General features: G+C 39.4%; 2 protein-coding genes across 2 annotated transcripts; both read left to right on the forward strand.

Moving 5' to 3' along the window:
* The first annotated feature begins 1086 nt into the window (after positions 1–1086).
* On the forward strand, positions 1087–3466 carry LOC143857804 (uncharacterized). The gene is made up of 3 exons (XM_077368298.1): positions 1087–2464; positions 2567–2999; positions 3129–3466. The coding sequence occupies exons 1-2, from the start codon at positions 1122–1124 to the stop codon at positions 2976–2978; spliced, it is 1755 nt and encodes a 584-aa protein (XP_077224413.1). The 5' UTR covers positions 1087–1121; the 3' UTR covers positions 2979–2999; positions 3129–3466.
* Positions 3467–9896: 6430 nt separating this feature from the next.
* LOC143858243 (uncharacterized) lies at positions 9897–10391 on the forward strand. Its single transcript, XM_077368898.1, has one exon. It carries the CDS (start codon positions 9897–9899, stop codon positions 10389–10391), a length of 495 nt encoding a protein of 164 aa, XP_077225013.1.
* The last annotated feature ends 3742 nt before the right edge of the window (positions 10392–14133 follow it).

Consider the following 14133-nt stretch of genomic DNA (forward strand, 5'->3'; position numbering starts at 1 on the left):
TTTAAATGACTAAAAATCCTCACAGTTAGCCAAATTAGGTTACCATTTTGCAAGAAGCCATTGTGCTGCCCTCTTTTTCGGCAGAGATAAGCCACCTCATTGCTAAATCTGTCTTATTCATTTAATTCGTAGGTGGCATTTCTCTCATGGAAAAAGAGGGGCGGCAAAGTTGATTTTGCAAAATTACCTAGGTAATAAAAGACATAATTATTTTCAGTAGATTTACCTAGCTGAAAACATCAACATCATTTGCTGTAAAATGATTAAATTAAAATCAGATAGCTGCCAATTCCAATTAAACTTCCATGTTCTCTCTTTTCTAGTAAAAAAAGGGTAGGTGTATGCCAGCATAGCCAAAGCACCAAAAACAGGGACTTGCTAGGCAATTTCTCAGAAAGTCATTTGGTGAATTAATTGAATAAGACAAAATCTGCTACCAGGTGGCTGTTCTTCCCTGAAAAACTGAGCCTCAAAATGGCTTTGTGCGAAATTGCCTAGCAAGTCCCCAAGAACATGTCTTTTCAACTCTACCGACAAAAGTAAAAGGGAAATCAAAGTTACAAACTAAAATCAATTAAAAGGGAAATCAAAGACTCAAAGTTAGCAATTGGGCTTATCATCTTATCCAATGCCCACAGGAAAATCCCATAACAGCTGTAAAAGAAGCCATTCAAAGTGCAACGTCAGAATAATCTAGTACTACTTTTTAACAGAGAGAGAGAGAGAGAGAGAGAGAGAGAGAGAGAGAGAGAGAGAGAGAGAGGCCGCCTTAAAACGGCTAGTCTAGAGGTTGTAAAGAGAACGTGGTTAACAATGGGAGACTTTTCTTGTGCTATGAATGAATTATTGCATGAAAAAGGGAAACATGCACTACTTTATTACTTTGCTTAGCAGGCAGACCGTGGCTGCTTGTGAATGCTAATTAAATATAACAAAAGTCAAATCCATCTAAAATATTTCACTTTCATCATAACCTGGGATTCCTATGCAAGTTTTTTCCCCCCCTCTTTTTGTTTTCACCAAGTAGGGTTAGGCAAGTGAGGAGGTAAATTAGTAGCTATATAAAGGGATGGGAGTGGCTGCTTAAGAGCATAACTAGAACCCATTTGGTAGTAGTAAAGATGGGTAGGAAAGGGAAGGAGGCCTCAAAGGCCACCTTCATTGCCACTCTTTTGGTGATTGTGATTTCACTCAACTTGCCTCTAGAGGCCACTGCAAATTACTATTACTCATCTCCACCACCACCACCCAAATCTCCTCCTCTACCTCCTCTCTACCACTACAAATCTCCTCCACCCCCACCACCCCACCATGTATACAAATACAAATCCCCTCCACCCCCACCACCCCACCATGTCTACAAATACAAATCTCCACCACCCCCACCACCCCACCATGTCTACAAATACAAATCTCCACCACCTCCACCACCCCATCATGTCTACAAGTACAAATCTCCCCCACCCCCACCACCCCACCATGTCTACAATTACAAGTCTCCTCCACCCCCACCACGCCACCATGTCTACAAATACAAGTCTCCTCCACTCCCCCCACCCCATCATGTCTACAAATACAAGTCACCACCACCCCCACCACCCCATCATGTCTACAAGTACAAATCTCCTCCACCCCCACCACCCCACCATGTCTACAAGTACAAGTCTCCTCCACCCCCACCACCCCACCATGTCTACAAATACAAGTCTCCTCCACCTCCACCACGCCACCATGTCTACAAATACAAATCTCCACCCCCGCCACCACCCCACCACGTCTACAAGTACAAGTCTCCACCCCCACCCCCACCCCACCACGTCTACAAATACAAATCTCCACCCCCGCCACCACCCCACCACGTCTACAAGTACAAGTCTCCACCCCCACCCCCACCCCACCACGTCTACAAATACAAATCTCCACCCCCGCCACCACCCCACCACGTCTACAAGTACAAGTCTCCACCCCCACCACCACCCCACCACGTCTACAAGTACAAGTCTCCACCCCCACCACCACCCCACCATGTCTACAAGTACAAATCTCCTCCTCCTCCACCACCCCACCATGTCTACGAGTACAAATCTCCTCCTCCTCCACCACCCCACCATGCACCAACCCACCATGTCTACAAGTACAAGTCCCCACCACCACCATCACCCCACAAAGTGTATCCACCCTACAAGTACAAGTCTCCACCTCCACCAACTCCAGTGTACAAGTACAAGTCCCCACCACCACCTCCGCATTCTCCTCCCCCACTACCACCCCACAAGGGGTATCCACCCTACAAATACGTCTCTCCACCTCCACCAACCCCAGTGTACAAATACAAGTCCCCACCACCACCACCTCCGCATTCTCCTCCCCCACTACCACCCCACAAGGGGCCACTACCACCCCACAAGGGATATCCTCCCTACAAATACTTCTCTCCACCTCCACCAACTCCAGTGTACAAGTACAAGTCCCCACCACCACCACCACCACATTCTCCTCCTCCACCACCACCCCACGAAGTCTACCCACCCTACAACTACCATTCTCCACCCCCTCCACCCCCAGTCAAGTCCCCACCACCACCATCACCCCCTTACAAGTACATTTCTCCTCCTCCCCCACCCCACAATGAGAAGCCTCCTATCATGTTCTTGTCCCCACCACCCCCACCAACTCCAGTGTACAAGTACAAGTCACCACCACCACCACCACCACATTCTCCTCCTCCACCACCACCCCACGAAGTCTACCCACCCTACAAGTACCATTCTCCACCCCCTCCACCTCTAGTCAAGTCCCCACCACCACCATCACCCCCTTACAAGTACATTTCTCCTCCTCCCCCACCCCACAATGAGAAGCCTCCTATCATGTTCTTGTCCCCACCACCCCCACCAACTCCAGTGTACAAGTACAAGTCACCACCTCCTCCTCCACCTGTCTACTATTACACTTCACCTCCTCCTCCTCACTACTAAGCAAGTGTCTTAGAGAAAAGGGTAAGTAAGCTTAATCTAATATTATCATCTGGGTATTAAAGGGCCTCTTTGAAGTTAAATATAATTATTTGCGACTAATGGTTATAAGAGAATATAGTATTGAATTTTGTAATGATGTTGTTTTTGCAGTAGGAAGACGTTATATTTCATCCAAGATGGTTTTGTTAGGATGGAGAAATTAATCAAATAAAAGAAGAGAGCTGCAGATACTTTTCAAGGAACGAAGGAGACTCTCTGTGTGTTTATTCTTCTTGTTTGAGATGTTAATTAATGTGATAAAGGGAGGTGAAAAGAAGTTTCATTCTTCCTATATAATGTATTGTAGAATCCAACACCTGCTTTTGTTTGTCGATCACTCCGATATGTATCTATTCAGTTTCTAAGCTTTATAGCAATTGGAGTGGTTGATTAAAATAATGAATTTTGAAACCTTAGTGGTAATATGTCAGAAATGCTTCTTTTTTGTACGCTAATGCTTCAATCATTCAAAAACAAACTACTATCAACTTAATCTCACTCATATCTCTCGTCAATAGGCTATACTTGCCTGAGTCGACTCACTTTTACCTTGGTGTGACTTAACTCCCTTTTACCTTGGATCAGGTTCTTGTTTAAGTATAATTAAGTTGATCAGAACTCCTTTGACAAGCACGAGTGAATAACAAATTGACTCATCAATTATTGACTAGCCCGAGTTGATTCACTTTTTACAGTTGGCTGAGTTCTAGTTTGAGTCTGAGTTTGGGAATGACTTGAAATTTTCACCGTGTATTTTGTAAGCAATATAGATAATGAAAACTCACTGAAATAGCCTCATTTTCATGGGGGGACATATGAGGCGCATAGTATAAAGTATAAGTGGGCACCACTTGCTCAATAATACAAATCATTTATTTCATAGGCAATGCAATGGATGAGCTATGGAGCAGAATAGGCCTACATGGGACGATTCTAAGCCTCCAATTTTTAGAGGTTTTATAGACTACCGTTGATTTTGTTTTTTGTCACTGCCCATTTAGAAGCCTCAAATTGGAGAAGTAGAATCATCCAATTTGAGTGCCTTTTGCTCCGTGGTCTATCCATAGTGAGGCCTAGGAAATAAATGGTCTGGATCATTAAGCAGATGGGCCCCACATTTACTTCGGGGCACTCATATTTTTCCTTGCACATCCATCCTATAAGGACCCTATTTACATTAAGTATCACTATTTTCATTAATGAAGAATTAGTACATTTCAAAGATCACAAAGAAGTGAATTTACAAATGCAATGAATTCCAAAGATAAAGTTTCCATCTCAGTCTTCAGATATCATATCTAGAGGAGAGTTGTCGTGAGAGACTTGGATGGCAACACATTGACTAATGGCTAGTTTGGATGTGCAATGAAAAAGATTTTTCATTGCAAACACAAATAGTTGTCGTGAGAGACTTGGCAGGCAGAGTACCGTGGGGGATCATTGGTCACAATCAATTCCATGGCCCACACAGAGATGTGCATATGCGCAATAAAGACCGTTGATCTTGTAGACAAAGAACTACAAAAAAACAACGCTATATCTTTTACTGGCGGAACCCTCTGAAGAATCAACGGTTCTGATCGAATAGACATGGCACCAGTGGGGACCATGAAATGTCTATTTGGAACGTTTTTAGCATTTTCCATAATATATGTTTTGCAAGAGAGAACTATTTCCTTTTTATTTGTTAAATTCACCATGCAAATTAACTCACACAATAAATATGTTCACATCACATAAGAAACATTTTATTAATGTGACCTAAAAAGAAGCATCCAAGGAGGGCATGGTCGAATGGGTCTAGTAGGGCCCATCCAATCTTAAAGTCAGTAATGTGCATGCCTTATCCTCCATGTTCGAAAAGACAGACTTTTCTTTTCAAATTCGCTTTTGCTAGACAAGAAAAGTATTTAAATAATAATTAGAACAATGAGAGGACTCCATTAAATCATGGTGGGGCTAACACAACTGTATATGCACGCCCACATTGATCAATCTCAACAATTCTTACCGGGAAATGATATTTTCCCCCCTTAGGATTTTTTCATCTCATCGAAGCCGTAAGCCGTCCAAGGTGGGACCTACCACAAGCAGGGGCGATGCCAGAAATTTTGCACAAGGGGGGGCAAAAATTATAGTAATTTTTTTTCTATCTTGAAATTAAGATAGAAAAAAATTTCTATCTGAAATTTTGCACAAGGGAGCAAAAATTATAGTAAATTTTGCACAAGGGATATAAAAATGGTAACATTAAAATTTTAAACTTATTTTCTATCTTAGGGATGATTCGAAAGGGGGGTATATTTTTTTAAAAAGGGGGTAAGTATAAAAAAATATTAAAAAATAAAGGTATATTTGTTTTTCCAAAAAATTAAGGGGGGCAATTGTCCCCCTTCCCTTTCAAGTGTCATCGCCCCGGGTACATCAAGGCAAATGCAAAGGGGAGGATAAATTGTCAAGAACATGTCAACTCCAATAACCAACAACTAGGGACACAACATGAAGACAACAACCCTAGTTAGGAACAGTACATCAAATCGAAGAAAGCCGATTAAAAACCTCCTATCTCTAGCCAAAGAGCTGGCTTCTGCATTTGATGCTTAGTGCATTCAAATACAGGAGACTTAGATATCTATATTTAATCTCCTCAAATTTATCTGCAAATCTCCATGAGAACATAGATCAAGTCTTTATCTATGCGAGTCTCCTTCGGCCAGCAAAACTCATGGTTCCTTGAAAGAGAGGAAAAGCCTTGAGTTAAGTAGATTCCTTTACCTGCACATCATCCCTTGGATTTCCGAAAATAAAAAAACAATTGGTTTCTAGTTGAATTATGTTCCATACTTCCATATGAGAAAACCTACTTCAACAAAACAAAAAAATATAGGCATGGTTAATGGTTAATGGTTCCATTGTCTCCCTTTAGAATAGTAACAGATACATCAAAAGAAAAAGAAAAGAGCATCTGGAATGATTGAGCTCAGCATAAACTCCACAAGACAGTAAGACACTAGTCCAAGCAATTCTCAATAGGTAATTGGTGATCAATACACCCTTTTCGACCAATGAATCCCCCCTCCCACCACCCACCGACCCACACACACTCAAAAAAAATAATAATAATAATAAAAAAATTTGCCTCCTAATGCATATGATGAAAAAAGAACATCTAATATGAATAATTAATAATCACCTCAATGGGATTTGCTACCTTCTGATGACCTTGTTACCGATTATTTATCCACTTACAATATTTCAGGAGTCACCGACTACCAGAAATGGATGTTAGAAACACCACTAAGAGTTGAATTCCATCTCTTAAGTTGAATTCCATCCATTATTCAAAGAAAAAAAAAGAGTTGAATTCCTTGGCCTCATGATAGATTCTCGGTCTCAGTAGAATCTTTAACATAACATTAACAGGTCTTGAAGAAACTAATGTAACTATCTTTTCAAGATCTCCTATTATACCACGAATTCCCATTGGGCCACAACTACCAAAGCTAGACCCATAAAAATCTAATGTGATATATTGCGAAGGGCCTCCACCTAACAACCACTCTTACTATAGAGATCTGGCTATTTTCCAAATTTTTTTTTTTTTTTTTGAGAATTTCTGGCTATTCACAAATATCCCATGATCTTTTCAGATCCAAGCAATTGATGCCATGAAAAACCTTGTTGATGATTTCCAAGATTCCTTAATAGGGACTACTGGTTCATGTGGAGTAAATACATTCATCCTCGTATACCTTTAGATCTCTCATCTTCACAGCTGCAAGATCCTTCTTTTTGCTATTATGGAAAAGGGAAGGCTTCCTATCAAGATTTTAACGAGCCTCTTTTGGTGTCCGTTCTGTCGAACTGTGAGCAAAGAGAAAGGATGCCTACAGTATCAATTTGATTAGATTTCATATTTCTGTGAGCTTCTCAGATGCTCTTCTATCCGAAGTACGTTTGTGTGCATGTGAATTGTTGTAATTGTAATAGTTTTGGAATAAAATGTTTGCTAAAGAAAGCACAAAAAAAATAAAATAAAATATTGAAACCGTGAAACAACCAGTTACTCCAAAAGCTTAAGCTATTGGAGAAGGCATTATTTAATCGTTTTATACTTTAACACTCCCCCTCACGTGTGGCCCCTCTTTTTAAGGTTGGCCTACACTTGGCACATGTGGCCCCTCTTTTTAGGTTTGGCCATTGCATGTGGATTTTTGCTATTGTAAATACCCAAAAATACCCTCCATTAAAATCTTGTCCCCCTTTATTAAAAATGGGCGTTTTTGTCCGCTTGAATTTGACTCAGATTAGGGATTCTTAATAAAGCCTATAAATATATCGTTTTGAGGCTAAAACAAACCCTAAACGTTTTGTTCCGCCTTAGAGAAAGAAATCAGAGAAAGAAGAAAAGAAGACAGAGGAGATCGCGATTTCGGAGTCGAAGCCGTGAATCAAGGTGAGATATATGTTGGTTTCACAGAACAATTGGATAAGAATTTAGGGATGAATTTAAAGATCCCTAATAAACTAAGAATTTAGTTATGGAACTTTAAGAATTGAGGGTTGATTCATGCCCTAAAATCTTAGATTAAATTATGATAAATAAATCTGAGATTTTTGGAGCATGAAATCGGATTAGATGGATTCCTCTCGTCGATATGAGTCCAATGAATCCAACCACGTGCGAATCGGAGTTAAAACGAAGAAGTTATGGCCTTTTGAAGTTTTCAGGACGAATATGGAATTTTTCCGAAAAACCCAGTCTGCGACCTTCGGACTTCCGAAGAAACCTTCGGACTTCCAAAGGGGACGTCCGAAGAAACCTTCGGACTTCCGAAGGGAGGCCAAAAGAATCGGTCCGAGGCCTTCGGACTTCCGAAGAAACCTTCGGACTTCCGAACCCTGAAAATGTGTAAAACTTTGAAGAATCATAACTTCTTCATCTCTTATCCGTTTTCGATGTTTATGTACTCTATGGACTCGGCAGAAGACGTAGTTTGTGATAAAAATAGATTCAGAAATGTTTGAAGACTCCATGATAATGGTAATTCTAAAAACACCCTTATTTGTTGTCTATGCCCTGGTCAGTTCGGAATATTGAAACATAATCAGATTTAAGGAAAGAACGAACGACATTGAGGTACGTAATAACGTACTACTTTGGGTAATTGTAAACCCTTTTCCCTTTGAATCAGTATTGACTTTGGAAAACTATATTGACACCTTTGAACTTTTGAATTAGCTTTGAAGTCTAACATGCCATTTTGTTTCACCTACTGCTACTTTAGAACCTTTGAAAGAACTGTATGAATATCTGTCTGGACTTTAGACCTTTGGGACCATCTTTTGAATTTTGAATCTTTAGTACTATACGAATATTTAGAAGTATCTGAACCCTGAACCTTTGAAGTAACTGCTCTGAACTTTGAATTCTTATAATAACTGCTCTGAACTCTGAACCTTTAGAATAACTGTTTTGAATTCTGAACCTTTGAAATAACTGTTCTGAACTCCGAACCGTTGAAATAACTGTTCTGAACTCCGAACCTTGGAAATAATTGTTGTGAATACATGTTCTGAACTTTGAACCTTTGACACTAGCAGTTTGAATACTTTGAACTATTGGAACCATTTGAATACTTTGAACTATCTGAATATGAACCTTGGATACCTTTTGAACACTTCTGTGGAGGCTTGGACTATTTCTGGACCCTGCCATATGGGGGTAAAATAATTGGCAATTCTGGACCCACCGTGAGGGTAGTACACTAGAACTTCTGGCCCGTCAGTGGGATAAAACGTTGGCCCTGTCGACTTGTATCTGAACTTTGAGGAACTAGTTCCAACACCGTGGACTGTCAGTGTATAAGCAATAACATGTCTTCTGAACCATGCCGATGACTCTGAAGTGTATATGAACTTTGACAACCTTTGAATATGAACCCTGAAAACCTTTGAACCTGGTCAGAACTCAGACTTTGAATTTGGCTTATTGCACCTTTAATTTAGAACCATATTTGACATGCACTTATAACTACTCTGTGCCTATTGATTTAGCTAAGACCTCAGAACTCAGCTTTGATTTTGACTATCTGACCCTATTGAGCCTTGGCATTCTTAGACTGTACTTAGAGTAGTGCTTTATTATGTACTGAGCTTTTCAGCTGACTGTGGTTATTTAATATTTTTCAGGTCTTAGCCCTCGTGAAGAAAACGAGGAACAGGACGCTTAGCCTTGGAACTGGACTATGGCTTGAAATTAGTTTAGTTATTTCAGATTCTTTAGGAAGTGAGTATTTGAATAAGATGTAAAGACCTTAATATTTATTTTGTTTTGACTATTGGGGAGAGATGAGATTTTGATTTGACTCTGATGGGTCTGCACTAATTGATACTCTGATATATTTAGTTATGAATGCCAGGTTATTTATGTTATTGCTTGTAGCCTTGTACATTTGTGGGACTTGTCTTGCAGGTGTACGTCGCTGTCATGTTTTACGCCCAGGGTGGGGTTTGGGGCGTGACAGAAAGTGGTATCAAAGCTTAGGCTTTAGGTCCTAGGTAGAATCATTTGAACAAAGGACTTTGATTGTGAGAACTGGGGATTTAGATAAAGAGCAATTAGGAAGTACTTGATAGGTTTGTGTGTTTCAGAGACGCTTGATAACACATAAATCAGTCGCGTGATCAGGGCTCAATTATAAATTCAAATGCACCTGGGGACACTTGGGAAGCATGCGAGTTTGTGATTGGGCAAGAATCATGAAAAATATGTGTTGGATAGATATTGGCTCCAAATGAGAATTGTTTGTATTATTATAAGTATATAATTATGCTTTAGACAGTTTTCTGATTAAGCATTTTATTGGATTTAGGAATATGGCTAACAAAATTAGTAAGATGTGTCCTATTAGGACTGAAAACAGAGAAATGTTAGTGGATCTTATCTTTGCTGAGTTAACTGACTTCGATGTGATTTTGGGAATGGACTGGTTGTCAACCCATTATGCATTGGTAGATTGTAATAAGAAGGTAGTAAGTTTTGAAATTTCGGGAGAGGAAAAGTTTTGTTTTGAAGGGAGTGGAGCTCACTCGACTCCTATAGTTTTGTCTGCAATGCAAGCTTGTCGATTTCTTAGACAAGGTTGTGAAGCTTTCTTGGCCTCAGTAGTTGAAGTTAATGATAATGATATGAAGATTGAGAACATCCCTATAGTTAGGGAGTTTACAGATGTGTTTCCTGAAGACCTTCTAGGTCTACCTTTGAATAGAGAAGTTAAATTTACTGTTGATCTAACTCCTAGAACGGCACCTATCTCTAAGGCCCCATATCATTTGGCACCTTTGGAAATGAAAGAATTGAAAAGTCAGTAAGAAGAATTGTTAGAGAAGGGTTTTGTGCGACCCAGTGTTTCACCATGGGGAGCACCAGTTTTGTTCGTTAAGAAGAAAGATGGAAGTATGCGATTATGTATAGATTACAGAGAATTGAACAAAGTTACTATAAAGAACAAATATCCGCTTCCGCGGATAGATGATTTGTTTGATCAATTGCAAGGGGCATGTGTGTTTTCCAAGATCGATCTTCGATCGGGTTATCATCAGCTTAGAATTAAATCAGAAGATGTACCGAAGACCGCCTTCCAAACTCGGTATGGCCATTATGAGTTTCTTGTTATGCCGTTTGGATTAACCAATGCCCCGGCAGCTTTTATGGACTTGATGAACAGGATATTCAGACCACTATTAGACCAGTTCGTGGTTGTGTTCATTGACGATGTTCTGATATATTCTAAAAGTCAGTATGACCATGAGCATCATTTGAGAGTTGTCTTAGAAACCTTAAGAAAAAAGAAGCTATATGGAAAACTGAAGAAATGTGAATTATGGCTCGACTCAATCTCCTTTTTGGGTCATGTTGTCTCTAAAGATGGTGTGTCTGTTGACCCAAAGAAGATTGAGGCAGTAACATTATGGAACAGGCCGAATAATGTTCCTGAAATTCGTAGTTTTCTGGGATTGACAAGATCCTACCGCCGTTTTGTTCAGGACTTTTTACGTTTGGCTGCCCCTTTGACCCGTTTGACACGATCATTGTGTGGGACCCGATCCCGCGAGAGGGGCGCGGCACATGACCCGCCTTCCTCTCTCTTGGTCTCTCGTACCCTCGCGAATGGCTTGTGCCGTTTTTTTATTACTATTGATTTAATTCATCTTTTCCGTGAACTTGAGATCACTAAAACAATATGAATTTCACGCAAAAGAGAATGACAGAGTCGCCACCTAGATAAGAGATCTAGGACCCATAATTGACCAGAAATCTAGATTTGTTACCTGATTACGAGAATGGAAGGTATGTGGAGTTACCACCACAGGCACCATTCTTGCCCGATAATCCGGTTTTCAATTCCAAAAGTTAACTCTCTTAAATTTCTTTTAAATGTCTCATTTAACTCTATATTAATGTGAGAACTATATGACATGCATCGTAAGATCTAATTTCAATGTATTTCCTAATTTGTATCTTGATTTTCTTAATTCGTTTCGATTCAATCTATGTGAAAGTTCTCATAAAATTCTAATTTGGGGAAAAGTCTTAAGTGATTTAATCAATTTTAATTTAAGGTTTTAAATGATGAAAGAAAATAAAAACTACCATAAAAAGCCTCACTGATTGTGTGTGGGGCCGACTCGTGATTGGTATGCCATCAAGCATCCAAGCTGCCTACGTAGCCAAGCCTCACTGGGATCAGAGTCGACATAGTTCGGTGGCCTAACCTAAGCTACATGCCTAAGACATCTAAGACACCGATCTAGACTGGACTGACTGTTTTGACAGTTTAAGAGAGATTATTTAGTTCAAGTTGAGTAGATTTTTTTATCCGATCTAAGATGCTATATGGCCCTATCTAATTACAAGACGCTCCCTAAACTAATGTAGGTGGGTCCTACGTCCTAGGTTAACTAGGCTTGTCCTACATGGAAAAGAGGGTTAACTAGTGAAACTAATCTAAAGGCCAATTGCTAATAATAGCAATCGGCCGTGATGAGGCTGAACTCCTAACTCTAGGACACTCTAAAACCTAGAACACAACGTGACGTAAGTGTTCCTAAAGCGGCTCTAAAGGTTCCTACGAGGAGGGACCGTGATCCAACGGTTCCAAGATTGACTTGAACATGGGTTTACCCAACCCAAAATTATTCGGTTAATGATTTTCAATTCTTTTAAGGGTTCCTAACTGTAGACACCCCAATTTTGCTACACTTTAAAACAGCAAAGGATTCGGTAGTTTGTCAAGTTTCAAGTCCGTATTCCACCCAGGATTAGGCATTTGTGCATTTTAGGGTAGATTTCGCCTCGTTGAAGGAATTCTGAAGTTGATTCGCGATCCTAAAAGTTTCTAGGGTGTTCCAATGGTATCTAGAAGATGAAAATTCAAGTTTCCAAGCAAGTGAAAAAACTTGTTATTTTTAGAATTTTCTGGGTTTTCCCTACTCTCACCAAATTCTTGCACCTCCGGGTAATTTGGTCTTTTCCTGTGTAATTCTTTTGATCCCCGAAAGGTGTCTGAGAGATTATGAATGATTTTCTGAATTTTGGAAAACCTGCTAAATTTAGAATTTCTCCAGGGTTTCGCTTAATTTGAAAATTCTGAGTGTTGAGGGCATTTTGGTTATTTTCAGGGGATACCAAATGATCATGTTTGATATTACTCACCGAAAGGACCAAACTTTAAAAGTTTCTATTTTTGAAGTTTGAGCACAAAGAGTTTCCATTTTTTTTATTTCTATTTTTTCCTTTAGGGGTGAAACAATTTGAGGATATTTTGGTCGCATTTGGATGTCTAATGATCAAATAGGGGCATTTTGGTCCGGAAAGTTATTTTTTTCAAAAAATGATGGTTTGATCACGTGTTAGGGGTGCACTATAAATATCATATGGGTTGGGTTCATCAATAAAATTTTGAATTTAAAGGATTTTATTGAATTTTCATTGAAAAAAACTCAAAATACATGTCATAAGGCCTATTGGGCTAAAGCCCACAAGGTGGGGTCTATGTGGACCCACCCATGTGGGTAGGCCACATAAGTGGGCGCCTTACATGAGGAGGCCACATGCAAAAACGTCCAACATGGGATGAGGTGGTTGGCGATATCATATTTGTTTTAAAAAAATAATAAAGAAATGAAGAGTTATAATTAGAAAGGGCTTCTATGGTCAGGTTACTAAAACTGCCATAACTTTTTACTTTTTTGTTTAATAAATTTAAAAATATACTTGTTTCGAACGTCTCGAAAAGATCTACAACTTTCTAGTTTATGACTTTTCCTGAATCAGCTTCTAAATGGGTCAAAAATGAGCTCAAATGTCAGACATCCCTTTTTGGGCGAAAATCATTCATAAAAGCTTGTTTCCTATGTGAGAAGACTTCTAGATTGATCTTGAAAGATCTCCGTTGTATAATTTAGCATTGCTTGGCTTGTAAGAAGTCAATGTTAGAAGTAAATACAATTTAGAAGGTAAGGGAAAAGCAAGCCATAGGTGAGAATTAGAAACTAACTAAAGGTAGGAGTCCTCACATTGGAAACTTCCAAATCCAATCTAACCCTAACTTTTTCTGTAAAAACAAAGCAAGCACAACTTTTGGCCTGGTTCTAGAAAATTCATCCCTCTCTCTCTTCCTCCTTGGAATTCATTCATCTTTTCAAGTGTGTTCATCTCTCTCTCAAGTGTTCTTCACAAAATGGGTTCTTGAACTTCTTCTTCTCCAAGGCATCATATAATCAAGGATTATTGGAGTGTTCTTTGGATCTTTTTGAGTGTATAAAAGGGTTGGACAAAGTGTATATCTCGGATCACCAACCCTAGAGACAAGGATCGCGATCAACGGTAAGGATCTCTCTTCTTTGTGAATTAGAACAAGCATGCTAGGGTTTTATTTTTGAAATATCAAATCAATGAGTTCTCTTTTGAAATTACAGTATGTTATAGTATAGATTAAAGGCTTTCAAAATTTAAAATTTTAACAAAAAATTAGTTTTCCTCTATATAAATATTAATTTTCTTTCTTTATTCTTCAATTTGAGTTTAAATTCAATTTTCAAGGCAAGTGTT

Source organism: Tasmannia lanceolata, unplaced genomic scaffold (assembly GCF_043159265.1).
Source record: "Tasmannia lanceolata isolate RefF3 unplaced genomic scaffold, GAP_Taslan_0.1 ptg000025l, whole genome shotgun sequence".
Lineage (NCBI taxonomy): Eukaryota > Viridiplantae > Streptophyta > Magnoliopsida > Canellales > Winteraceae > Tasmannia > Tasmannia lanceolata.

Coding starts and splice junctions, on each gene's coding strand:
- LOC143857804 (XM_077368298.1), top strand. CDS start 1,122: ATGGGTAGGAAAGGGAAGGAGGCCTCAAAGGCCACCTTCATTGCCACT. Junction 2,465..2,566: donor CCAACTCCAGTGTACAAGTA/CAAGTCCCCACC, acceptor TCCACCCCCAGT/CAAGTCCCCACCACCACCAT.
- LOC143858243 (XM_077368898.1), top strand. CDS start 9,897: ATGGCTAACAAAATTAGTAAGATGTGTCCTATTAGGACTGAAAACAGA.